The sequence below is a fragment of the Microtus pennsylvanicus genome, chromosome Y (assembly GCF_037038515.1).
Source record: "Microtus pennsylvanicus isolate mMicPen1 chromosome Y, mMicPen1.hap1, whole genome shotgun sequence".
Taxonomy (NCBI): domain Eukaryota; kingdom Metazoa; phylum Chordata; class Mammalia; order Rodentia; family Cricetidae; genus Microtus; species Microtus pennsylvanicus.
This window is the reverse complement of record NC_134602.1, coordinates 174,839-199,973: the sequence shown is the minus strand read 5'-3', so window position 1 is coordinate 199,973 and position 25,135 is coordinate 174,839. Positions and strand designations below refer to the sequence as shown.

Below are 25,135 nucleotides of genomic sequence, written 5' to 3'. Positions count from 1 at the left end.
TCCTGGATCCCCGAGAACAGGAAGTAGTAGAAAGTTCTAGATCCCCGAGGACAGGAAGTTGTAGAAAGTCCTGGATCCCCGAGGACAGGAAGTTGTAGAAAGTCCTGGACCCCCGAGAACAGGAAGTTGTAGAAAGTCCTGGACCCCCGAGAACAGGAAGTTGTAGAAAGTCCTGGACCCCCGAGAACAGGAAGTTGTAGAAAGTTCTAGAACCCCGAGAACAGGAAGTTGTAGAAAGTTCTAGATCCCCGAGAACAGGAAGTTGTAGAAAGTCCTGGATCCCCGAGGACAGGAAGTTGTAGAAAGTCCTGGACCCCCGAGGACAGGAAGTTGTAGAAAGTCCTGGACCCCCGAGAACAGGAAGTTGTAGAAAGTTCTAGAACCCCGAGGACAGGAAGTTGTAGAAAGTCCTGGACCCCCGAGGACAGGAAGTTGTAGAAAGTCCTGGACCCCCGAGAACAGGAAGTTGTAGAAAGTTCTAGAACCCCGAGAACAGGAAGTTGTATAAAGTCCTGGATCCCCGAGGACAGGAAGTTGTAGAAAGTTCTAGAACCCCGAGAACAGGAAGTTGTAGAAAGTTCTAGAACCCCGAGAACAGGAAGTTGTAGAAAGTCCTGGACCCCCGGGAACAGGAAGTTGTAGAAAGTCCTGGACCCCCGAGGACAGGAAGTTGTAGAAAGTCCTGGATCCCCGAGGACAGGAAGTTGTAGAAAGTCCTGGACCCCCGAGGACAGGAAGTTGTAGAAAGTCCTGGATCCCAGAGGACAGGAAGTTGTAGAAAGTCCTGGACCCCCGAGAACAGGAAGTTGTAGAAAGTCCTGGACCCCCGAGAACAGGAAGTTGTAGAAAGTCCTGGACCCCCGAGGACAGGAAGTTGTAGAAAGTCCTGGACCCCCGAGGACAGGAAGTTGTAGAAAGTCCTGGACCCCCGAGAACAGGAAGTTGTAGAAAGTCCTGGACCCCCGAGAACAGGAAGTTGTAGAAAGTCCTGGACCCCGAGAACAGGAAGTTGTAGAAAGTCCTGGACCCCCGAGAACAGGAAGTTGTAGAAAGTCCTAGATCCCCGAGAACAGGAAGTTGTAGAAAGTCCTGGACCCCCGAGGACAGGAAGTTGTAGAAAGTCCTGGATCCCCGAGGACAGGAAGTTGTAGAAAGTCCTGGAACCCCGAGGACAGGAAGTTGTAGAAAGTCCTGGATCCCCGAGAACAGGAAGTTGTAGAAAGTTCTAGAACCCCTGAGAACAGGAAGTTGTAGAAAGTCCTGGATCCCCGAGGACAGGAAGTTGTAGAAAGTTCTAGATCCCCGAGGACAGGAAGTTGTAGAAAGTTCTAGAACCCCCGAGAACAGGAAGTTGTAGAAAGTCCTGGATCCCCGAGGACAGGAAGTTGTAGAAAGTCCTGGATCCCCGAGGACAGGAAGTTGTAGAAAGTCCTGTATCCCCGAGGACAGGAAGTTGTAGAAAGTCCTGGACCCCCGAGAACAGGAAGTTGTAGAAAGTCCTGGACCCCGAGAACAGGAAGTTGTAGAAAGTCCTGGACCCCCGAGGACAGGAAGTTGTAGAAAGTTCTAGAACCCCGAGAACAGGAAGTTGTAGAAAGTCCTGGATCCCCCGAGAACAGGAAGTTGTAGAAAGTCCTGGACCCCCGAGAACAGGAAGTTGTAGAAAGTCCTGGATCCCCGAGAACAGGAAGTTGTAGAAAGTCCTGGATCCCCGAGAACAGGAAGTTGTAGAAAGTCCTGGATCCCCGAGGACAGGAAGTTGTACAAAGTCCTGGATCCCTGAGAACAGGAAGTTGTAGAAAGTTCTAGAACCCCGAGAACAGGAAGTTGTAGAAAGTCCTGGATCCCCGAGAACAGGAAGTTGTAGAAAGTCCTGGATCCCCGAGGACAGGAAGTTGTAGAAAGTCCTGGATCCCCGAGAACAGGAAGTTGTAGAAAGTTCTGGATCCCCGAGAACAGGAAGTTGTAGAAAGTCCTGGATCCCCGAGGACAGGAAGTTGTAGAAAGTCCTGGATCCCCGAGAACAGGAAGTTGTAGAAAGTTCTGGATCCCCGAGAACAGGAAGTTGTAGAAAGTCCTGGATCCCCGAGAACAGGAAGTTGTAGAAAGTCCTGGATCCCCGAGGACAGGAAGTTGTAGAAAGTCCTGGACCCCCGAGGACAGGAAGTTGTAGAAAGTTCTAGATCCCCGAGGACAGGAAGTTGTAGAAAGCCCTGGATCCCCGAGGACAGGAAGTTGTAGAAAGTTCTAGATCCCCGAGAACAGGAAGTTGTCGAAAGTCCTGGACCCCCGAGGACAGGAAGTTGTAGAAAGTCCTGGACCCCCGAGGACAGGAAGTTGTAGAAAGTCCTGGACCCCCGAGAACAGGAAGTTGTAGAAAGTCCTGGATCCCCGAGAACAGGAAGTTGTAGAAAGTCCTGGACCCCCGAGGACAGGAAGTTGTAGAAAGTCCTGGACCCCGAGGACAGGAAGTTGTAGAAAGTCCTGGATCCCCGAGAACAGGAAGTTGTAGAAAGTCCTGGATCCCCGAGAACAGGAAGTTGTAGAAAGTCCTGGATCCCAGAGAACAGGAAGTTGTAGAAAGTCCTGGATCCCCGAGGACAGGAAGTTGTAGAAAGTCCTGGACCCCCGAGGACAGGAAGTTGTAGAAAGTCCTGGACCCCCGAGGACAGGAAGTTGTAGAAAGTCCTGGATCCCCGAAAACAGGAAGTTGTAGAAAGTCCTGGACCCCCGAGAACAGGAAGTTGTAGAAAGTCCTGGATCCCCGAGGACAGGAAGTTGTAGAAAGTCCTGGACCCCCGAGAACAGGAAGTTGTAGAAAGTCCTGGACCCCCGAGGACAGGAAGTTGTAGAAAGTCCTGGATCCCCGAGGACAGGAAGTTCTAGAAAGTTCTAGAACCCCGAGGACAGGAAGTTGTAGAAAGTTCCAGATCCCCGAGGACAGGAAGTTGTAGAAAGTCCTGGACCCCCGAGGACAGGAAGTTGTAGAAAGTCTTGGACCCCCGAGAACAGGAAGTTGTAGAAAGTCCTGGATCCCCGAGAACAGGAAGTTGTAGAAAGTCCTGGACCCCCGAGGACAGGAAGTTGTAGAAAGTCCTGGACCCCCGAGGACAGGAAGTTGTAGAAAGTCCTGGATCCCCGAGGACAGGAAGTTGTAGAAAGTCCTAGAACCCCGAGGACAGGAAGTTGTAGAAAGTTCTAGAACCCCGAGGACAGGAAGTTGTAGAAAGTCCTGGATCCCCGAGAACAGGAAGTTGTAGAAAGTCCTGGATCCCCGAGGACAGGAAGTTGTAGAAAGTTCTAGATCCCCGAGGACAGGAAGTTGTAGAAAGTCCTGGATCCCCGAGGACAGGAAGTTGTAGAAAGTCCTGGACCCCCGAGGACAGGAAGTTGTAGAAAGTCCTGGACGCCCGAGAACAGGAAGTTGTAGAAAGTCCTGGATCCCCGAGGACAGGAAGTTGTAGAAAGTCCTGGACCCCCGAGAACAGGAAGTTGTAGAAAGTTCTAGATCCCCGAGTACAGGAAGTTGTAGAAAGTCCTGGATCCCCGAGGACAGGAAGTTGTAGAAAGTCCTGGACCCCCGAGAACAGGAAGTTGTAGAAAGTTCTAGAACCCCGAGAACAGGAAGTTGTAGAAAGTCCTGGATCCCCGAGGACAGGAAGTTGTAGAAAGTCCTGGACCCCCGAGGACAGGAAGTTGTAGAAAGTCCTGGATCCCCGAGGACAGGAAGTTGTAGAAAGTCCTGGATCCCCGAGAACAGGAAGTTGTAGAAAGTCCTGAACCCCCGAGAACAGGAAGTTGTAGAAAGTCCTGGATCCCCGAGGACAGGAAGTTGTAGAAAGTCCTGGATCCCCGAGGACAGGAAGTTGTAGAAAGTCCTGGACCCCCGAGAACAGGAAGTTGTAGAAAGTCCTGGATCCCCGAGAACAGGAAGTTGTAGAAAGTCCTGGATCCCCGAGGACAGGAAGTTGTAGAAAGTCCTGGATCCCCGAGGACAGGAAGTTGTAGAAAGTCCTGGACCCCCGAGAACAGGAAGTTGTAGAAAGTCCTGGATCCCCGAGGACAGGAAGTTATAGAAAGTCCTGGATCCCCGAGAACAGGAAGTTGTAGAAAGTTCTAGAACCCCGAGGACAGGAAGTTGTAGAAAGTCCTGGACCCCCGAGAACAGGAAGTTGTAGAAAGTCCTGGATCCCCGAGGACAGGAAGTTGTAGAAAGTTCTAGATCCCCCGAGAACAGGAAGTTGTAGAAAGTTCTAGATCCCCCGAGAACAGGAAGTTGTAGAAAGTCCTGGATCCCCGAGAACAGGAAGTTGTAGAAAGTTCTAGAACCCCGAGAACAGGAAGTTGTAGAAAGTCCTGGACCCCCGAGGACAGGAAGTTGTAGAAAGTCCTGGACCCCCGAGAACAGGAAGTTGTAGAAAGTCCTGGATCCCCGAGGACAGGAAGTTGTAGAAAGTCCTGGATCCCCGAGAACAGGAAGTTGTAGAAAGTCCTGGATCCCCGAGGACAGGGAGTTGTAGAAAGTCCTGGACCCCCGAGGACAGGAAGTTGTAGAAAGTCCTGGATCCCCGAGAACAGGAAGTTGTAGAAAGTCCTGGACACCCGAGGACAGGAAGTTGTAGATAGTTCTAGATCCCCGAGGACAGGAAGTTGTAGAAAGTCCTGGATCCCCGAGGACAGGAAGTTGTAGAAAGTCCTGGACCCCCGAGAACAGGAAGTTGTAGAAAGTCCTGGACCCCCGAGAACAGGAAGTTGTAGAAAGTCCTGGATCCCCGAGGACAGGAAGTTGTAGAAAGTCCTGGACCCCGAGAACAGGAAGTTGTAGAAAGTCCTGGATCCCCCGAGAACAGGAAGTTGTAGAAAGTCCTGGACCCCCGAGAACAGGAAGTTGTAGAAAGTTCTAGATCCCCCGAGAACAGGAAGTTGTAGAAAGTCCTGGACCCCCGAGAACAGGAAGTTGTAGAAAGTTCTAGAACCCCGAGAACAGGAAGTTGTAGAAAGTCCTGGACCCCGAGAACAGGAAGTTGTAGAAAGTCCTGGATCCCCGAGGACAGGAAGTTGTAGAAAGTTCTAGATCCCCGAGGACAGGAAGTTGTAGAAAGTCCTGGATCCCCGAGGACAGGAAGTTGTAGAAAGTCCTGGATCCCCGAGGACAGGAAGTTGTAGAAAGTCCTGGATCCCCCGAGGATAGGAAGTTGTAGAAAGTTCTAGAACCCCGAGGACAGGAAGTTGTAGAAAGTCCTGGACCCCCGAGAACAGGAAGTTGTAGAAAGTTCTAGATCCCCGAGGACAGGAAGTTGTAGAAAGTCCTGGAACCCCGAGAACAGGAAGTTGTAGAAAGTTCTAGAACCCCGAGAACAGGAAGTTGTAGAAAGTCCTGGACCCCCGAGGACAGGAAGTTGTAGAAAGTCCTAGACCCCCGAGAACAGGAAGTTGTAGAAAGTCCTGGACCCCCGAGGACAGGAAGTTGTAGAAAGTTCTAGATCCCCGAGGACAGGAAGTTGTAGAAAGTCCTGGATCCCCGAGATCAGGAAGTTGTAGAAAGTCCTGGACCCCCGAGAACAGGAAGTTGTAGAAAGTCCTGGATCCCCCGAGAACAGGAAGTTGTAGAAAGTCCTGGATCCCCGAGGACAGGAAGTTGTAGAAAGTTCTAGATCCCCGAGGACAGGAAGTTGTAGAAAGTCCTGGATCCCCGAGGACAGGAAGTTGTAGAAAGTCCTGGACCCCCGAGAACAGGAAGTTGTAGAAAGTCCTGGATCCCCGAGAACAGGAAGTTGTAGAAAGTCCTGGATCCCCGAGAACAGGAAGTTGTAGAAAGTTCTAGAACCCCGAGAACAGGAAGTTGTAGAAAGTTCTAGAACCCCGAGAACAGGAAGTTGTAGAAAGTCCTGGATCCCCGAGGACAGGAAGTTGTAGAAAGTTCTAGAACCCCGAGGACAGGAAGTTGTAGAAAGTCCTGGATCCCCGAGGACAGGAAGTTGTAGAAAGTTCTAGAACCCCGAGGACAGGAAGTTGTAGAAAGTCCTGGATCCCCGAGGACAGGAAGTTGTAGAAAGTCCTGGACCCCCGAGAACAGGAAGTTGTAGAAAGTCCTGGACCCCCGAGAACAGGAAGTTGTAGAAAGTCCTGGATCCCCGAGGACAGGAAGTTGTAGAAAGTCCTGGACCCCGAGAACAGGAAGTTGTAGAAAGTCCTCGATCCCCCGAGAACAGGAAGTTGTAGAAAGTCCTGGACCCCCGAGAACAGGAAGTTGTAGAAAGTTCTAGATCCCCCGAGAACAGGAAGTTGTAGAAAGTCCTGGACCCCCGAGAACAGGAAGTTGTAGAAAGTTCTAGAACCCCGAGAACAGGAAGTTGTAGAAAGTCCTGGACCCCGAGAACAGGAAGTTGTAGAAAGTCCTGGATCCCCGAGGACAGGAAGTTGTAGAAAGTTCTAGATCCCCGAGGACAGGAAGTTGTAGAAAGTCCTGGATCCCCGAGGACAGGAAGTTGTAGAAAGTCCTGGATCCCCGAGGACAGGAAGTTGTAGAAAGTCCTGGATCCCCCGAGGATAGGAAGTTGTAGAAAGTTCTAGAACCCCGAGGACAGGAAGTTGTAGAAAGTCCTGGACCCCCGAGAACAGGAAGTTGTAGAAAGTTCTAGATCCCCGAGGACAGGAAGTTGTAGAAAGTCCTGGAACCCCGAGAACAGGAAGTTGTAGAAAGTTCTAGAACCCCGAGAACAGGAAGTTGTAGAAAGTCCTGGACCCCCGAGGACAGGAAGTTGTAGAAAGTCCTAGACCCCCGAGAACAGGAAGTTGTAGAAAGTCCTGGACCCCCGAGGACAGGAAGTTGTAGAAAGTTCTAGATCCCCGAGGACAGGAAGTTGTAGAAAGTCCTGGATCCCCGAGATCAGGAAGTTGTAGAAAGTCCTGGACCCCCGAGAACAGGAAGTTGTAGAAAGTCCTGGATCCCCCGAGAACAGGAAGTTGTAGAAAGTCCTGGATCCCCGAGGACAGGAAGTTGTAGAAAGTTCTAGATCCCCGAGGACAGGAAGTTGTAGAAAGTCCTGGATCCCCGAGGACAGGAAGTTGTAGAAAGTCCTGGACCCCCGAGAACAGGAAGTTGTAGAAAGTCCTGGATCCCCGAGAACAGGAAGTTGTAGAAAGTCCTGGATCCCCGAGAACAGGAAGTTGTAGAAAGTTCTAGAACCCCGAGAACAGGAAGTTGTAGAAAGTTCTAGAACCCCGAGAACAGGAAGTTGTAGAAAGTCCTGGATCCCCGAGGACAGGAAGTTGTAGAAAGTTCTAGAACCCCGAGGACAGGAAGTTGTAGAAAGTCCTGGATCCCCGAGAACAGGAAGTTGTAGAAAGTCCTGGACCCCCGAGAACAGGAAGTTGTAGAAAGTTCCAGAACCCCGAGAACAGGAAGTTGTAGAAAGTCCTGGACCCCCGAGAACAGGAAGGTGTAGAAAGTTCTAGATCCCTGAGAACAGGAAGTTGTAGAAAGTCCTGGACCCCCGAGAACAGGAAGTTGTAGAAAGTCCTGGACCCCGAGGACAGGAAGTTGTAGAAAGTTCTGGACCCCCGAGGACAGGAAGTTGTAGAAAGTCCTGGACCCCCGAGGACAGGAAGTTGTAGAAAGTCCTGGACCCCCGAGGACAGGAAGTTGTAGAAAGTCCTGGATCCCCGAGGACAGGAAGTTGTAGAAAGTCCTGGATCCCCGAGAACAGGAAGTTGTAGAAAGTCCTGGACCCCCGAGAACAGGAAGTTGTAGAAAGTTCTAGAACCCCGAGAACAGGAAGTTGTAGAAAGTCCTGGATCCCCGAGGACAGGAAGTTGTAGAAAGTCCTGGATCCCCGAGAACAGGAAGTTGTAGAAAGTCCTGGACCCCCGAGGACAGGAAGTTGTAGAAAGTCCTGGACCCCCGAGGACAGGAAGTTGTAGAAAGTCCTGGATCCCCGAGAACAGGAAGTTGTAGAAAGTTCTAGAACCCCGAGGACAGGAAGTTGTAGAAAGTCCTGGACCCCCGAGAACAGGAAGTTGTAGAAAGTCCTGGACCCCCGAGGACAGGAAGTTGTAGAAAGTTCTAGATCCCCGAGGACAGGAAGTTGTAGAAAGTCCTGGACCCCCGAGAACAGGAAGTTGTAGAAAGTCCTGGATCCCCGAGAACAGGAAGTTGTAGAAAGTCCTGGAACCCCGAGAACAGGAAGTTGTAGAAAGTTCTAGATCCCCGAGAACAGGAAGTTGTAGAAAGTCCTGGATCCCCGAGAACAGGAAGTTGTAGAAAGTCCTTGATCCCCGAGAACAGGAAGTTGTAGAAAGTCCTGGACCCCCGAGAACAGGAAGTTGTAGAAAGTCCTGGACCCCCGAGAACAGGAAGTTGTAGAAAGTCCTGGATCCCCAAGAACAGGAAGTTGTAGAAAGTCCTGGATCCCCGAGAACAGGAAGTTGTAGAAAGTTCTAGAACCCCGAGGACAGGAAGTTGTAGAAAGTCCTGGACCCCCGAGGACAGGAAGTTGTAGAAAGTCCTGGACCCCCGAGGACAGGAAGTTGTAGAAAGTCCTGGATCCCCGAGGACAGGAAGTTGTAGAAAGTCCTGGACCCCGAGGACAGGAAGTTGTAGAAAGTCCTGGACCCCCGAGGACAGGAAGTTGTAGAAAGTCCTGGACCCCCGAGGACAGGAAGTTGTAGAAAGTTCTAGAACCCCGAGAACAGGAAGTTGTAGAAAGTCCTGGATCCCCGAGGACAGGAAGTTGTAGAAAGTCCTGGACCCCCAAGGACAGGAAGTTGTAGAAAGTCCTGGACCCCCGAGTACAGGAAGTTGTAGAAAGTTCTAGAACCCCCGAGAACAGGAAGTTGTAGAAAGTCCTGGATCCCCGAGGACAGGAAGTTGTAGAAAGTCCTGGAACCCCGAGGACAGGAAGTTGTAGAAAGTCCTGGAACCCCGAGGACAGGAAGTTGTAGAAAGTCCTGGATCCCCGAGGACAGGAAGTTGTAGAAAATCCTGGATCCCCGAGAACAGGAAGTTGTAGAAAGTCCTGGACCCCCGAGAACAGGAAGTTGTAGAAAGTTCTAGAACCCCGAGAACAGGAAGTTGTAGAAAGTTCTAGAACCCCGAGGACAGGAAGTTGTAGAAAGTCCTGGACCCCCGAGGACAGGAAGTTGTAGAAAGTCCTGGACCCCCGAGAACAGGAAGTTGTAGAAAGTTCTAGAACCCCCGAGGACAGGAAGTTGTAGAAAGTCCTGGATCCCCGAGCACAGGAAGTTGTAGAAAGTTCTAGATCCCCGAGGACAGGAAGTTGTAGAAAGTCCTGGACCCCGAGAACAGGAAGTTGTAGAAAGTCCTGGACCCCCGAGGACAGGAAGTTGTAGAAAGTCCTGGATCCCCGAGAACAGGAAGTTGTAGAAAGTCCTGGACCCCCAGGGACAGGAAGTTATAGAAAGTCCTGGACCCCCGAGAACAGGAAGTTGTAGAAAGTTCTAGATCCCCGAGAACAGGAAGTTGTAGAAAGTCCTGGATCCCCGAGAACAGGAAGTTGTAGAAAGTCCTGGACCCCCAGGGACAGGAAGTTGTAGAAAGTCCTGGATCCCCGAGAACAGGAAGTTGTAGAAAGTTCTAGAACCCCGAGGACAGGAAGTTGTAGAAAGTCCTGGACCCCCGAGAACAGGAAGTTGTAGAAAGTCCTGGATCCCCGAGGAAAGGAAGTTGTAGAAAGTCCTGGATCCCCGAGGACAGGAAGTTGTAGAAAGTCCTGGATCCCCGAGAACAGGAAGTTGTAGAAAGTCCTGGACCCCCGAGAACAGGAAGTTGTAGAAAGTCCTGGACCCCCGAGGACAGGAAGTTGTAGAAAGTCCTGGACCCCCGAGAACAGGAAGTTGTAGAAAGTCCTGGACCCCCGAGAACAGGAAGTTGTAGAAAGTCCTGGATCCCCGAGGACAGGAAGTTGTAGAAAGTCCTGGATCCCCGAGAACAGGAAGTTGTAGAAAGTTCTAGAACCCCGAGAACAGGAAGTTGTAGAAAGTTCTAGAACCCCGAGAACAGGAAGTTGTAGAAAGTCCTGGATCCCCGAGAACAGGAAGTTGTAGAAAGTTCTAGAACCCCGAGAACAGGAAGTTGTAGAAAGTTCTAGAACCCCGAGAACAGGAAGTTGTAGAAAGTCCTGGATCCCCGAGAACAGGAAGTTGTAGAAAGTCCTGGATCCCCGAGGACAGGAAGTTGTAGAAAGTTCTAGAACCCCGAGGACAGGAAGTTGTAGAAAGTTCTAGATCCCCGAGGACAGGAAGTTGTAGAAAGTCCTGGATCCCCGAGGACAGGAAGTTGTAGAAAGTCCTGGACCCCCGAGAACAGGAAGTTGTAGAAAGTTCTAGAACCCCGAGGACAGGAAGTTGTAGAAAGTCCTGGATCCCCGAGGACAGGAAGTTGTAGAAAGTCCTGGACCCTCGAGAACAGGAAGTTGTAGAAAGTCCTGGATCCCCGAGAACAGGAAGTTGTAGAAAGTCCTGGACCCCCGAGGACAGGAAGTTGTAGAAAGTCCTGGACCCCCGAGGACAGGAAGTTGTAGAAAGTCCTGGATCCCCGAGAACAGGAAGTTGTAGAAAGTCCTAGATCCCCGAGGACAGGAAGTTGTAGAAAGTTCTAGAACCCCGAGGACAGGAAGTTGTAGAAAGTCCTGGATCCCCGAGGACAGGAAGTTGTAGAAAGTCCTGGACCCTCGAGAACAGGAAGTTGTAGAAAGTCCTGGATCCCCGAGAACAGGAAGTTGTAGAAAGTCCTGGATCCCCGAGAACAGGAAGTTGTAGAAAGTCCTGGACCCCCGAGGACAGGAAGTTGTAGAAAGTCCTGGACCCCCGAGGACAGGAAGTTGTAGAAAGTCCTAGATCCCCGAGGACAGGAAGTTGTAGAAAGTTCTAGATCCCCGAGAACAGGAAGTTGTAGAAAGTTCTAGAACCCCGAGGACAGGAAGTTGTAGAAAGTCCTGGACCCCCGAGAACAGGAAGTTGTAGAAAGTCCTGGACCCCCGAGGACAGGAAGTTGTAGAAAGTCCTGGACCCCCGAGAACAGGAAGTTGTAGAAAGTTCTAGACCCCCGAGAACAGGAAGTTGTAGAAAGTCCTGGATCCCCGAGAACAGGAAGTTGTAGAAAGTCCTGGACCCCCGAGAACAGGAAGTTGTAGAAAGTCCTGGACCCCCGAGAACAGGAAGTTGTAGAAAGTCCTGGATCCCCGAGGACAGGAAGTTGTAGAAAGTTCTAGAACCCCGAGGACAGGAAGTTGTAGAAAGTCCTGGATCCCCGAGGACAGGAAGTTGTAGAAAGTCCTGGATCCCTGAGGACAGGAAGTTGTAGAAAGTCCTGGATCCCCGAGAACAGGAAGTTGTAGAAAGTCCTGGATCCCTGAGGACAGGAAGTTGTAGAAAGTTCTAGATCCCCGAGGACAGGAAGTTGTAGAAAGTCCTGGACCCCGAGGACAGGAAGTTGTAGAAAGTCCTGGACCCCGAGGACAGGAAGTTGTAGAAAGTCCTGGATCCCCGAGAACAGGAAGTTGTAGAAAGTCCTGGACCCCGAGAACAGGAAGTTGTAGAAAGTCCTAGAACCCCGAGAACAGGAAGTTGTAGAAAGTCCTGGACCCCCGAGAACAGGAAGTTGTAGAAAGTCCTGGATCCCCGAGGACAGGAAGTTGTAGAAAGTCCTGGACCCCCGAGGACAGGAAGTTGTAGAAAGTTCTAGATCCCCGAGAACAGGAAGTTGTAGAAAGTTCTAGAATCCCCGAGGACAGGAAGTTGTAGAAAGTCCTGGATCCCCGAGAACAGGAAGTTGTAGAATGTTCTAGAACCTGAGGACAGGAAGTTGTAGAAAGTCCTGGATCCCCGAGGACAGGAAGTTGTAGAAAGTCCTGGACCCCCGAGAACAGGAAGTTGTAGAAAGTCCTGTATCCCCGAGGACAGGAAGTTGTAGAAAGTCCTGGACCCCCGAGAACAGGAAGTTGTAGAAAGTTCTAGATCCCCGAGGACAGGAAGTTGTAGAAAGTCCTGGACCCCGAGGACAGGAAGTTGTAGAAAGTCCTGGACCCCCGAGAACAGGAAGTTGTAGAAAGTCCTGGACCCCAGAGGACAGGAAGTTGTAGAAAGTTCTAGAACCCCGAGGACAGGAAGTTGTAGAAAGTCCTGGACCCCCGAGGACAGGAAGTTGTAGAAAGTTCTAGAACCCCGAGGACAGGAAGTTGTAGAAAGTTCTAGAACCCCGAGAACAGGAAGTTGTAGAAAGTCCTGGACCCCCGAGGACAGGAAGTTGTAGAAAGTTCTAGACCCCCGAGGACAGGAAGTTGTAGAAAGTCCTGGACCCCCGAGGACAGGAAGTTGTAGAAAGTCCTGGACCCCCGAGGACAGGAAGTTGTAGAAAGTCCTGGACCCCCGAGGACAGGAAGTTGTAGAAAGTTCTAGATCCCCGAGGACAGGAAGTTGTAGAAAGTTCTGGACCCCCGAGAACAGGAAGTTGTAGAAAGTCCTGGACCCCCGAGGACAGGAAGTTGTAGAAAGTCCTGGATCCCCGAGGACAGGAAGTTGTAGAAAGTCCTGGATCCCCGAGGACAGGAAGTTGTAGAAAGTCCTGGATCCCCGAGGACAGGAAGTTGTAGAAAGTCCTGGACCCCCGAGGACAGGAAGTTGTAGAAAGTCCTGGACCCCCGAGGACAGGAAGTTGTAGAAAGTCCTGGATCCCCGAGAACAGGAAGTTGTAGAAAGTCCTGGATCCCCGAGGACAGGAAGTTGTAGAAAGTCCTGGATCCCCGAGAACAGGAAGTTGTAGAAAGTCCTGGATCCCCGAGAACAGGAAGTTGTAGAAAGTCCTGGATCCCCGAGAACAGGAAGTTGTAGAAAGTCCTGGATCCCCGAGAACAGGAAGTTGTAGAAAGTCCTGGACCCCCGAGGACAGGAAGTTGTAGAAAGTCCTGGATCCCCGAGAACAGGAAGTTGTAGAAAGTACTGGATCCCCGAGAACAGGAAGTTGTAGAAAGTTCTAGATCCCCGAGAACAGGAAGTTGTAGAAAGTCCTGGATCCCCGAGGACAGGAAGTTGTAGAAAGTCCTGGATCCCCGAGAACAGGAAGTTGTAGAAAGTCCTGGACCCCCGAGAACAGGAAGTTGTAGAAAGTCCTGGATCCCCGAGGACAGGAAGTTGTAGAAAGTCCTGGATCCCCGAGGACAGGAAGTTGTAGAAAGTCCTGGACCCCCGAGGACAGGAAGTTGTAGAAAGTTCTAGAACCCCCGAGGACAGGAAGTTGTAGAAAGTTCTAGAACCCCGAGAACAGGAAGTTGTAGAAAGTCCTGGATCCCCGAGAACAGGAAGTTGTAGAAAGTCCTGGATCCCCGAGGACAGGAAGTTGTACAAAGTCCTGGATCCCCGAGGACAGGAAGTTGTAGAAAGTCCTGGATCCCCGAGAACAGGAAGTTGTAGAAAGTCCTGGATCCCCGAGGACAGGAAGTTGTAGAAAGTCCTGGATCCCCGAGGACAGGAAGTTGTAGAAAGTCCTGGATCCCCGAGAACAGGAAGTTGTAGAAAGTCCTGGATCCCTGAGGACAGGAAGTTGTAGAAAGTCCTGGATCCCCGAGAACAGGAAGTTGTAGAAAGTCCTGGATCCCCGAGGACAGGAAGTTGTAGAAAGTCCTGGATCCCCGAGGACAGGAAGTTGTAGAAAGTCCTGGATCCCCGAGAACAGGAAGTTGTAGAAAGTCCTGGACCCCCGAGAACAGGAAGTTGTAGAAAGTCCTGGACCCCCGAGAACAGGAAGTTGTAGAAAGTCCTGGACCCCCGAGGACAGGAAGTTGTAGAAAGTCCTGGATCCCCGAGGACAGGAAGTTGTAGAAAGTCCTGGACCCCCGAGAACAGGAAGTTGTAGAAAGTCCTGGACCCCCGAGGACAGGAAGTTGTAGAAAGTTCTAGAACCCCGAGGACAGGAAGTTGTAGAAAGTCCTGGATCCCCGAGGACAGGAAGTTGTAGAAAGTCCTGGACCCCCGAGGACAGGAAGTTGTAGAAAGTCCTGGATCCCCGAGAACAGGAAGTTGTAGAAAGTCCTGGACCCCCGAGGACAGGAAGTTGTAGAAAGTTCTAGATCCCCGAGAACAGGAAGTTGTAGAAAGTCCTGGATCCCCGAGAACAGGAAGTTGTAGAAAGTCCTGGACCCCCGAGGACAGGAAGTTGTAGAAAGTCCTGGACCCCCGAGGACAGGAAGTTGTAGAAAGTTCTAGACCCCCGAGGACAGGAAGTTGTAGAAAGTCCTGGACCCCCGAGAACAGGAAGTTGTACAAAGTCCTGGATCCCCGAGGACAGGAAGTTGTAGAAAGTCCTGGATCCCCGAGAACAGGAAGTTGTAGAAAGTTCTAGATCCCCGAGGACAGGAAGTTGTAGAAAGTCCTGGATCCCCGAGGACAGGAAGTTGTAGAAAGTTCTAGAACCCCGAGAACAGGAAGTTGTAGAAAGTCCTGGACCCCCGAGGACAGGAAGTTGTAGAAAGTCCTGGACCCCCGAGGACAGGAAGTTGTAGAAAGTCCTGGACCCCCGAGGACAGGAAGTTGTAGAAAGTCCTGGATCCCCGACGACAGGAAGTTGTAGAAAGTTCTAGAACCCCGAGAACAGGAAGTTGTAGAAAGTCCTGGACCCCCGAGAACAGGAAGTTGTAGAAAGTCCTGGAACCCCGAGAACAGGAAGTTGTAGAAAGTTCTAGAACCCCGAGAACAGGAAGTTGTAGAAAGTTCTAGAACCCCGAGAACAGGAAGTTGTAGAAAGTTCTAGAACCCCGAGGACAGGAAGTTGTAGAAAGTCCTGGACCCCCGAGGACAGGAAGTTGTAGAAAGTTCTAGAACCCCGAGGACAGGAAGTTGTAGAAAGTCCTGGATCCCCGAGGACAGGAAGTTGTAGAAAGTCCTGGACCCCCGAGGACAGGAAGTTGTAGAAAGTTCTAGAACCCCGAGGACAGGAAGTTGTAGAAAGTCCTGGATCCCCGAGGACGGGAAGTTGTAGAAAGTCCTAGATCCCCGAGTACAGGAAGTAGTAGAAAGTCCTGGATCCCCGAGAACAGGAAGTTGTAGAAAGTCCTGGATCCCCGAGGACAGGAAGTTGTAGAAAGTCCTGGATCCCCGAGGACAGGAAGTTGTAGAAAGTCCTGGACCCCCGAGGACAGGAAGTTGTAGAAAGTCCTGGACCCCCGAGAACAGGAAGTTGTAGAAAGTTCTAGAACCCCGAGGACAGGAAGTTGTAGAAAGTTCTAGAACCCCGAGGACAGGAAGTTGTAGAAAGTTCTAGATCCCCGAGGACAGGAAGTTGTAGAAACTCCTGGACCCCCGAGAACAGGAAGTTGTAGAAAGTCCTGGATCCCCGAGGACAGGAAGTTGTAGAAAGTCCTGGATCCCGAGGACAGGAAGTTGTAGAAAGTCCTGGATCCCCGAGAACAGGAAGTTGTAGAAGGTCCTGGACCCCCGAGAAAAGGAAGTTGTAGAGAGTTCTAGAACCCCGAGGACAGGAAGTTGTAGAAAGTCCTGGACCCCCGAGGACAGGAAGTTGTAGAAAGTTCTGGATCCCCGAGAACAGGAAGTTGTAGAAAGTCCTGGATCCCCGAGGACAGGAAGTTGTAGAAAGTCCTGGATCCCCGAGGACAGGAAGTTGTAGAAAGTCCTGGACCCCCGAGAACAGGAAGTTGTAGAGAGTTCTAGAACCCCGAGGACAGGAAGTTGTAGAAAGTTCTAGAACCCCGAGGACAGGAAGTTGTAGAAAGTTCTAGATCCCCGAGGACAGGAAGTTGTAGAAACTCCTGGACCCCCGAGAACAGGAAGTTGTAGAAAGTCCTGGATCCCCGAGGACAGGAAGTTGTAGAAAGTCCTGGATCCCGAGGACAGGAAGTTGTAGAAAGTCCTGGACCCCCGAGGACAGGAAGTTGTAGAAAGTCCTGGACCCCCGAGAACAGGAAGTTGTAGAAAGTTCTAGAACCCCGAGAACAGGAAGTTGTAGAAAGTCCTGGACCCCCGAGGACAGGAAGTTGTAGAAAGTCCTGGATCCCCGAGGACAGGAAGTTGTAGAAAGTCCTGGACCCCCGAGAACAGGAAGTTGTAGAAAGTCCTGGACCCCCGAGAACAGGAAGTTGTAGAAAGTTCTAGAACCCCCGAGGACAGGAAGTTGTAGAAAGTTCTAGAACCCCGAGAACAGGAAGTTGTAGAAAGTCCTGGATCCCCGAGAACAGGAAGTTGTAGAAAGTCCTGGATCCCCGAGAACAGGAAGTTGTAGAAAGTCCTGGATCCCCGAGGACAGGAAGTTGTAGAAAGTCCTGGATCCCCGAGGACAGGAAGTTGTAGAAAGTCCTGGACCCCCGAGAACAGGAAGTTGTAGAAAGTCCTGGACCCCCGAGGACAGGAAGTTGTAGAAAGTCCTGGACCCCCGAGAACAGGAAGTTGTAGAAAGTCCTGGATCCCCGAGGACAGGAAGTTGTAGAAAGTCCTGGACCCCCGAGGACAGGAAGTTGTAGAAAGTCCTGGACCCCCGAGGACAGGAAGTTGTAGAAAGTCCTGGACCCCCGAGGACAGGAAGTTGTAGAAAGTCCTGGACCCCCGAGGACAGGAAGTTGTAGAAAGTCCTGGACCCCCGAGGACAGGAAGTTGTAGAAAGTCCTGGACCCCCGAGGACAGGAAGTTGTAGAAAGTCCTGGACCCCCGAGAACAGGAAGTTGTAGAAAGTCCTGGATCCCTGAGGACAGGAAGTTGTAGAAAGTCCTGGATCCCCGAGGACAGGAAGTTGTAGAAAGTCCTGGACCCCCGAGGACAGGAAGTTGTAGAAAGTCCTGGATCCCCGAGGACAGGAAGTTGTAGAAAGTCCTGGACCCCCGAGGACAGGAAGTTGTAGAAAGTCCTGGACCCCCGAGGACAGGAAGTTGTAGAAAGTTCTAGAACCCCGAGGACAGGAAGTTGTAGAAAGTTCTAGATCCCCGAGAACAGGAAGTTGTAGAAGTCCTAGATCCCCGAGAACAGGAAGTTGTAGAAAGTTCTAGATCCCCGAGAACAGGAAGTTGTAGAAAGTCCTGGACCCCCGAGGACAGGAAGTTGTAGAAAGTTCTAGATCCCCGAGGACAGGAAGTTGTAGAAAGTCCTGGACCCCCGAGAACAGGAAGTTGTAGAAAGTCCTGGACCCCCGAGGACAGGAAGTTGTAGAAAGTCCTGGACCCCCGAGGACAGGAAGTTGTAGAAAGTTCTAGATCCCCGAGAACAGGAAGTTGTAGAAAGTTCTAGAACCCCCAGAACAGGAAGTCCCCGTCCCCCGAGACCCGTGCGCCCCCGACACTCGCACCCGGGACCCCCTCGCTCTCACCCCCGCCCCCCCCCCCTCGGCAGCAGGAAGACCGAGACGGCCTGGGACGCGGCCATGGCGCCGCTGGACGGGGAGGAGTTGCTCGTCGAGGTCCTGGACGACGTCCCGCTGACCACGCACAACTTCGTGAGCGCCGCGGGGACGGGGTCAGGGGCGGGGGCGGGAGACCCCACGCGTGGACCGGGGCGGAGGAGAAGGAGGAGGGGGTGGCGCTAACCACTGCACCACCCGGCTTTTCTTTTTTTTTCCCCCCTGCGCTTACCACTGCACCACCCGGCTTTTTTTTTTTTTCTCTGCGCTAACCACTGCGCCACCCACCCCCCCGGCCCCTCCCCTCGGCCCCAGGTGCGAAAGACGTTCTTCAGCCTGGCCTTCTGCGACTTCTGCCTCAAGTTCCTGTTCCACGGCTTCCGCTGCCAGACCTGCGGCTACAAGTTCCACCAGCACTGCTCCGCCCGCGTGCCCACCGTCTGCGTGGACCTCGGCACCCGCCGCGGCCCCCGGTGAGAGTCCCGGGTTCGAGTTCCCGCGGCCACAACGGGGTGGGGCTCGGTGGTTAGAGCACCAGGTTCGAGTCCCGGGTCCCGGGTTCGATGCTTTATTCTAATTTTTATTTAATTTACTTTTAATCAATTTAATTTTATTTGATATTCTAATTTTTATTTATTTCTAATCCATTTAATTTTATTTAATTTGATATTCTAATTTTTATTTATTTCTAATCAATTTAATTTTATTTAATTTGATATTCTGATTTTTATTTAATTTATTTTTAATCAACTTAATTTTATTTAATTTGATATTCTAATTTTCATATAATTTATTTTTAACCAATTTAATTTAATTTGATATTCTAATTTTTATTTATTTTTAATCAATTTAATTTTATTTAATTTAATATTCTGATTTTTATTTAATTTATTTTTAATCAACTTAATTTAATTTGATATTCTAGTTTTTATTTAATTCATTATTAATCAATTTAATTTAATTTGATATTTAATTTTTATTTAATTTACTTTTAATCAATTTAATTTTACTTAATTTGATATTCTAATTTTTATATTTATTTATTATGCACGCAATATTCTAATTTTATTTATTATGTGTGCAACGTTCTAATGAGCCTCCCTGGGGTGGCCGGGACTCGAACCCGGGACCTCGGGCAGAGCCGGCCGTGCTCTAACCACCGAGCTGCCCCCACGGCCCCAGTAAACGTCCCTGCAGCTGGGATCCCCAATAGACGCGCCAGGCGGGACTCGAACCCGGGACCCTTGGCACTGAGCCGTCCCCGCTTTTTTTTTCTTTCTCCCTCAGCCCCGACCCCCGACCCCGTGACCCGGAGCCCTTCGCCTTCCCGGCCAATCCCCCGCTGCAGCGCATCCGCTCCACCTCGACGCCCAACGTCCACATGGTCAGCACCGCGGCCCCCGTGGACCCCGCACTCCTGCAGGTGAGGACTTGGGGCGGGAGGGGGGGGCTGGGTCCTGAGTTCGAGTCCCGGTGAGGACATCGGGGAGATCTGGGGGAGTGGCTCAGTGGTTAGAGCACCTGGGTCCCGAGTTCGAGTCACGGCCGCCACACGGTGGCTCGGGCTGGAGGGATGGCTCAGTGGTTAGAACACGGCCTGCTCTTCCCGAGGTCCTGAGTTCGAGTCCCGGCCACCCCAGGGTGGATCACAGCCGTCTGTAAATTAGAATATCATATACATGATAAATAAATATTAAAGTGAATATACAAGAGAAGTAGAATGTTGTACGCATAGGAAATAAATATGTATGAAATTAATTAGAATATTGTAAAATAGTTAATAAATATAAAAATTAGAATATCGTATCCATAGTAAAGGAGTAAATATAAAAAATTAATTAGAATATGATATATAATAAATAAATATAAAATTAGCATATTATATGCCTAATAAATGAATATAAAATTAATATAAAAGAGAATTAGAATACTGTATGCATAGTAAATAAATAAGTAAATATAAAAATTAATGAGAATATTTTGTATATAATAAATAAATTTTAAAATTATAATGTTATATACCTAATAAAGGAATATATAAGTAAATATAAAGGATAAGTAGAATATTGTATATATAATAAATAAATGTAAAAATAAATATAAAAGAGAATCAGAATATTGTACACGTAATGAATAAATAAATAGGTTTAAAAATTGGTTGAAATATTATATACCTAATAAATAAACATAAGAATTAATCATAATATTATATAATAAATAAATATGAAATTAGAATATCGCATGCGTAATAAATAAATAAATATAAAATTAAAACATTTCATATAAAAATTAATTAGAATATTATATAATAAATAAACATAAAAACAAAGACACAACAGAACTAGAATTTCCCCCCTTCGTCCTCCCAGGCCCCCGCTCAGAGCCCCAGCCCGGCCCCTGCGTCCTCGGGGCGGAAACCCCCACAGCCCAGGTCCCCGCCGGAGCCGCGGGAGCGCAAGGCCTTGGCGGAGGAGAAGAAGAAGGAGGTACGGCGTGGGGGGGGGGGCCTGGACGGGGGTGGGCGGGGCCCGAGTTCAAGTCCTGACATTCCAAAAGTCCCGGGTTCAAGCCCCAGTCAGGTCCCGATTCTGAGTCCCCGCGCGGGTCCCGAGTTCGAGTTCCCGGTCAGGTCCCAAGTTTGAGCCCCAGTCAGGTCCCGAGTTCGAGCCCCAGTCAGGTCCCGAGTTCGAGCCCCCGGTCAGGTACGAGTTCGAGTCCCCGGTCAGGTACCGAGTTCGAGCCCCAGTCAGGTCCCGAGTTTGAGCCCCAGTCAGGTACCGAGTTCGAGCCCCAGTCAGGTCCCGAGTTTGAGCCCTGGTCAGGTCCCGGGTTCAAGCCCCAGTCAGGTCCCGAGATCGAGCCCCAGTCAGGTACCGAGTTCGAGCCCCAGCCAGGTCCCGAGTTCGAGTCCCCGGTCAGGTCCCAAGTTTGAGCCCCAGCGCGGGTCCCGAGTTCGAGCCCCAGTCAGGTACCGAGTTCGAGTCCCCCCCGCGCGGGTCCCAAGTTCGAGTCCCCGGTCAGGTACCGAGTTTGAGTCCCAGTCAGGTCCCGAGTTCGAGTGCCCCCACCCCCCACCCTGCAGAAGCAGCTCGGGTTCCGGGACTCGGGCTACTACTGGGAGGTGCCGCCAGGCGAGGTGCAGCTGCTGCAGCGGGTCGGGGCCGGGTCGTTCGGGACGGTGTTCCGCGGGCGCTGGCACGGGGACGTCGCGGTGAAGGTCCTGAGGGTGGCGCGGCCGACGGCGGAGCAGGCGCGGGCGTTCCGGAACGAGATGCAGGTGCTGAGGTGAGGGCGGGCGCGAGTGCGAGGGGGCGCGGGGGGCTGATCTGCGCTCGTTATGCGCGCGGTGGGCTGATTTATATTTATTATGCGTGCGGTATGCTAATTCTGTGTTAATTATGCATGCGGTATTCTAATTCTGTGCTCATTATGCATGGGATATTCTAGTTTTATGTTCGTTATATGTGTGATATTCTGATTTTATATTTATTTATTATGATGCAATATTCTAATTGTATGCTCATTATGTGCACAATATTCTAATTTTATGTTCATTATGCATGCCGTATGCTAATTCTGTGTTCATTATGCGTGCGGTATGCTAATTTTATGTCCATTATATGTGTGATATTCTGATTTTATATTTATTTATTATGATGCAATATTCTAATTGTATATTCATTATGTGCACAATATTCTAATTTTATGTTCATTATGCATGCCGTATGCTAATTCTGTGTTCATTATGCGTGCGGTATGCTAATTTTATGTCCATTATATGTGTGATATTCTGATTTTATATTTATTTATTATGATGCAATGTTCTAATTGCATACTCATTATGAATACAATATTATAATTTTATATTTATTAATTGTGCATGCAATATTCTAATTTTATGTTTGTTTGTTGTGTGCACAATATTCTAATTTTATGTTCATTATGCGTGCAGCATGCTAATTTTATGTTTATTGTGTAAATAATATTCTAATGTTATGTTTATTGTGCATATAGAATATTCTAATTTTTATGTTCATTTATTATGCATAAACTATTCTAATTTTATGGTGGTTTATTGTGTGTACACTATTCTAATTTTTATATTTATTCATTACGTATACAATATTCTAATTCTCTTTGATATTTATTTTATATTTATTATGTGTGCCGTATTCTAATTGTCCTTTACACTTATTTTTATATTTATTATTTGACCCCTGAGCCATTTATATATAATAAATACAAAAGAGAGCTAGAAGATTGTGTACCTAATAAATAAATATAAGAATTATACGTAAAGAAATAAATATAAAAATTAGAATGCAGTATACATAATGAATGAACATGAAAATACCGTATTTATACAGAATAAATAAATATAAATAGTGTATGCATAGTAAGTAAAAAAATAGAAAAATTAGAATATCGTATAAATAATAAATAAAAAGAGAATTATAATACTGTACACGTAATAAATCAACAAATATAAATATTGTGTACATAGTAAATATATATAAAATCAGAATATTGCATGCATAATTAATATAAAATTATAATACTGTATACATAATTAATATAAAATTAGAATGTTGCGTGCATAATAAATAAGCATGAAAATACCTTATTTACAATAAATAAATATAAATATTGTGTACATAGTAAATAAATAAATATAGAATTAAAATTTTGCGTGCATAATTAATATAAAATTAGAATATTGCATGCGTAATTAATATAAAATTATAATGCCGCGTCCACCACAAACAAACAGCGTCCCCGACAAATAACCGCCCCGCCCCCGCCCGCCCGCAGGAAGACGCGCCACGCCAACATCCTGCTGTTCATGGGCTTCATGACGCGGCCGGGCCTGGCGATCATCACGCAGTGGTGCGAGGGGTCTAGCCTCTACCACCACCTGCACGTGGCCGACACGCGCTTCGACCTGGTGCAGCGCATCGACGTGGCGCGGCAGACGGCGCAGGGCATGGAGTGAGGATCCCGCGGGGGGTCGGGGAGTCGGTCGACAAACGGGAGAGGTCGGGCAGTCGGTCAACAAACAGATCTGGGAGTCGGTCGACAAACGGGGAGAGGTCTGGGAGTCGGTCAACAACCGGGGGGAGGTCTGGGAGTCGGTCAACAAATGGGGAGAGGTCGGGGAGTCGGTCAACAAACAGATCTAGGAGTCGGTCAACAAACAGGTCTGGGAGTCGCTCAACAATCGGGGAGAGGTCTGGGAGTCGGTCAACAAACAGATCTGGGAGTCGGTCAACAAACAGGTCTAGGAGTCGGTCAACAACCAGGTCTGGGAGTCGGTCAACAAACGGGGAGAGGTCTGGGAGTCGGTCAACAAACGGGGAGAGGTCTGGGAGTCGGTCAACAAACGGGGAGAGGTCGGGGAGTCGGTCAACAACCAGGTCTAGGAGTTGCTCAACAGCCGGGTCTAGGAGTCGGTCGACAAACGGGTCTAGGAGTCGCTCAACGACCGCTTCCCCCCCCAGCTACCTCCACGCCAAGAACATCATCCACCGGGACCTCAAGTCCAACAGTATCCGCCCGGGCTGCCGGGGCGGGGGGGGAGGCGGCTCAGTGGTTAGGGCACCGTCGGGTCTCCCCGAGGTGCCGGGTTCGAGTGCCGGCCACCCCAGGGTGGACACAGAATGTTGTATACATGATATTAATTTAAAAAATTAATTTTGATGTTAATTAATTTAATCAATTAATAATTTTAATATTAACTGACTTTAATTAATATTAATTAATTTTAATTTAATGTTGATGGATCAATTAATATTGTTTAATTAATTTTAATATTAATTAAAAACATTGTGTGCATTATATTAATGAAACAAACATTGCATGCATAATATCAATCTTAAAAAATTGAATGCATGTTTTAATTTTAAAAAAGTTGTATATGTAATATTAATTAAAAATACTTTATACATATTAATTAAAAAACATTGTATACATAATATTAATTTAAAAAATATTACATACATAATATTTATTTTACAATAGTAGACATAATATTAATTAAAAAATTATTTTATACATAATATTAATTTAAAAAATTATTTCGTACATAATATTAATTTTAAAAATGCGTACATAATAAATAAATTTAAAAATTACAATATTGCATGCATAATAAATAAACATAAAACTCAGAGAACTCGCACCCGCGTCCTTGACCCCGCCGGACATCTTCCTGCACGAGGGCCTCACGGTGAAGATCGGCGACTTCGGCCTGGCCACGGTGAAGACGCGCTGGAGCGGGGCGCAGCCCCTGGAGCAGCCGTCAGGGTCGGTGCTGTGGATGGTGAGTCGGGCTGGGGGCCGAGTGCGAGTCCCGGTGACGACTGTGACCGAGTGCGAATCCTGGGGACCGAGTGCGAGTCCCGGCGATTCGGGTCCCGAGTGCGAGTCCCGGTGATGGCTGGGACCGAGTGCGAATCCCGGGGACCGAGTGCGAGTCCCGGGGATCGAGTGCGAATCCTGATGATTCGGGGGACCGAGTGCGAATCCCCGACTCCCAGTGATGACTGGGACCGAGTGCGAATCCTGGGGATCGAGTGCGAATCCTGATGATTCGGGGGACCGAGTGCGAGTCCCCGACTCCCAGTGATGACTGGGTCCGAGTGCGAATCCCGGGGACCGAGTGCGAATCCCGGTGACTCGGGGGACCGAGTGCGAATCCCAGGGATCGAGTGCAAATTCCGGCGATTTGGGTGCTGAGTGCGAGTCCCGGTGATTCTGGGTCCGAGTGCGAATGTGGGGGACCGAGTGCGAATCCCGGGGACCGAGTGCGAATTCCAGTGATTTGGGTGCCAAGTGTGAGTCCCGGTGACGCTTGGCCCCGAGTGCGAGTCCCCGACCCCCAGGGTTCCCCCTCCCCCCCAGGCCGCCGAGGTGATTCGCATGCAGGACCCAAACCCCTACAGCTTCCAGTCCGACGTCTACGCCTACGGCGTCGTCCTCTTCGAGCTCATGAGCGGATCCCTGCCCTACAGGCACATCGGCTGCCGCGACCAGGTGGGCGGGGCCGCGTTAGCTATGCTAATTTATGCTAATTGTGTGCACGGTGTGCTGATTTATGCTAATTGTGTGCACGGTGTGCTGATTTATGCTAATTGTGTGGTATGCTAATTTATGCTAATTGTGCACGCGGCATGCTGATTTATGTTAATTATGCACATGGCATGCTAATTTATGCTAATTGTGCTGAGGTACGCTAATTCTACATTGATTATGTATGTGGTATGCTAATTTTATGTTAAATATGTATGTGGTGTGCTAATTCTATGATAATTGTATGTGCAATGTTCTAATTCTGTGTTAATTATGCATGCGGTATGCTGATTCTGCCTTAATTATGTATGTGACATGCTAATTTTATGTTAATTATGCATGTGCTATGCTAATTTTATGTTAGTCATGCGTGCGGCATGCTACTTCTATGTTAATTGTGTATGCGATATTCTAATTTTATGTTAATTATGTGCGTGGTATCCTAATTTTATTTGTTATTCGTGCTATATTCACATTTTTACATTATGTGTGCGATATTCTAATTTTGAATTTATTTGTTCATTGCGTTTATATTTATGTACATGATATTCTAATTTTATTTTGATTTTTACATTTATTATATTCTTATGTTTTATATTTATTGATGAAATAAATATAAAATATATGTATTTTTATATAAAAATTTATTTATTAATATTTATATTTTATATTTATTAAATAAATATAAAAATCAGAACATTATACCCAAAATAA

General features: G+C 48.8%; 1 protein-coding gene across 1 annotated transcript in view; it reads left to right on the top strand.

Moving 5' to 3' along the window:
• The window catches only part of LOC142842015 (serine/threonine-protein kinase A-Raf-like), a 62,402-nt gene that overhangs the window by 35,969 nt on the left and 1,298 nt on the right, over nucleotides 1–25,135 (top strand). Inside the window, exons 4-12 of the mRNA XM_075959003.1 lie at nucleotides 17,347–17,449; nucleotides 17,669–17,826; nucleotides 18,641–18,776; nucleotides 19,723–19,839; nucleotides 20,436–20,638; nucleotides 22,166–22,342; nucleotides 22,852–22,898; nucleotides 23,554–23,672; nucleotides 24,254–24,385. Of these exons, the coding sequence (XP_075815118.1) occupies nucleotides 17,347–17,449; nucleotides 17,669–17,826; nucleotides 18,641–18,776; nucleotides 19,723–19,839; nucleotides 20,436–20,638; nucleotides 22,166–22,342; nucleotides 22,852–22,898; nucleotides 23,554–23,672; nucleotides 24,254–24,385 (1,192 nt within the window). The remainder of the gene's footprint in view (nucleotides 1–17,346; nucleotides 17,450–17,668; nucleotides 17,827–18,640; nucleotides 18,777–19,722; nucleotides 19,840–20,435; nucleotides 20,639–22,165; nucleotides 22,343–22,851; nucleotides 22,899–23,553; nucleotides 23,673–24,253; nucleotides 24,386–25,135) is intronic.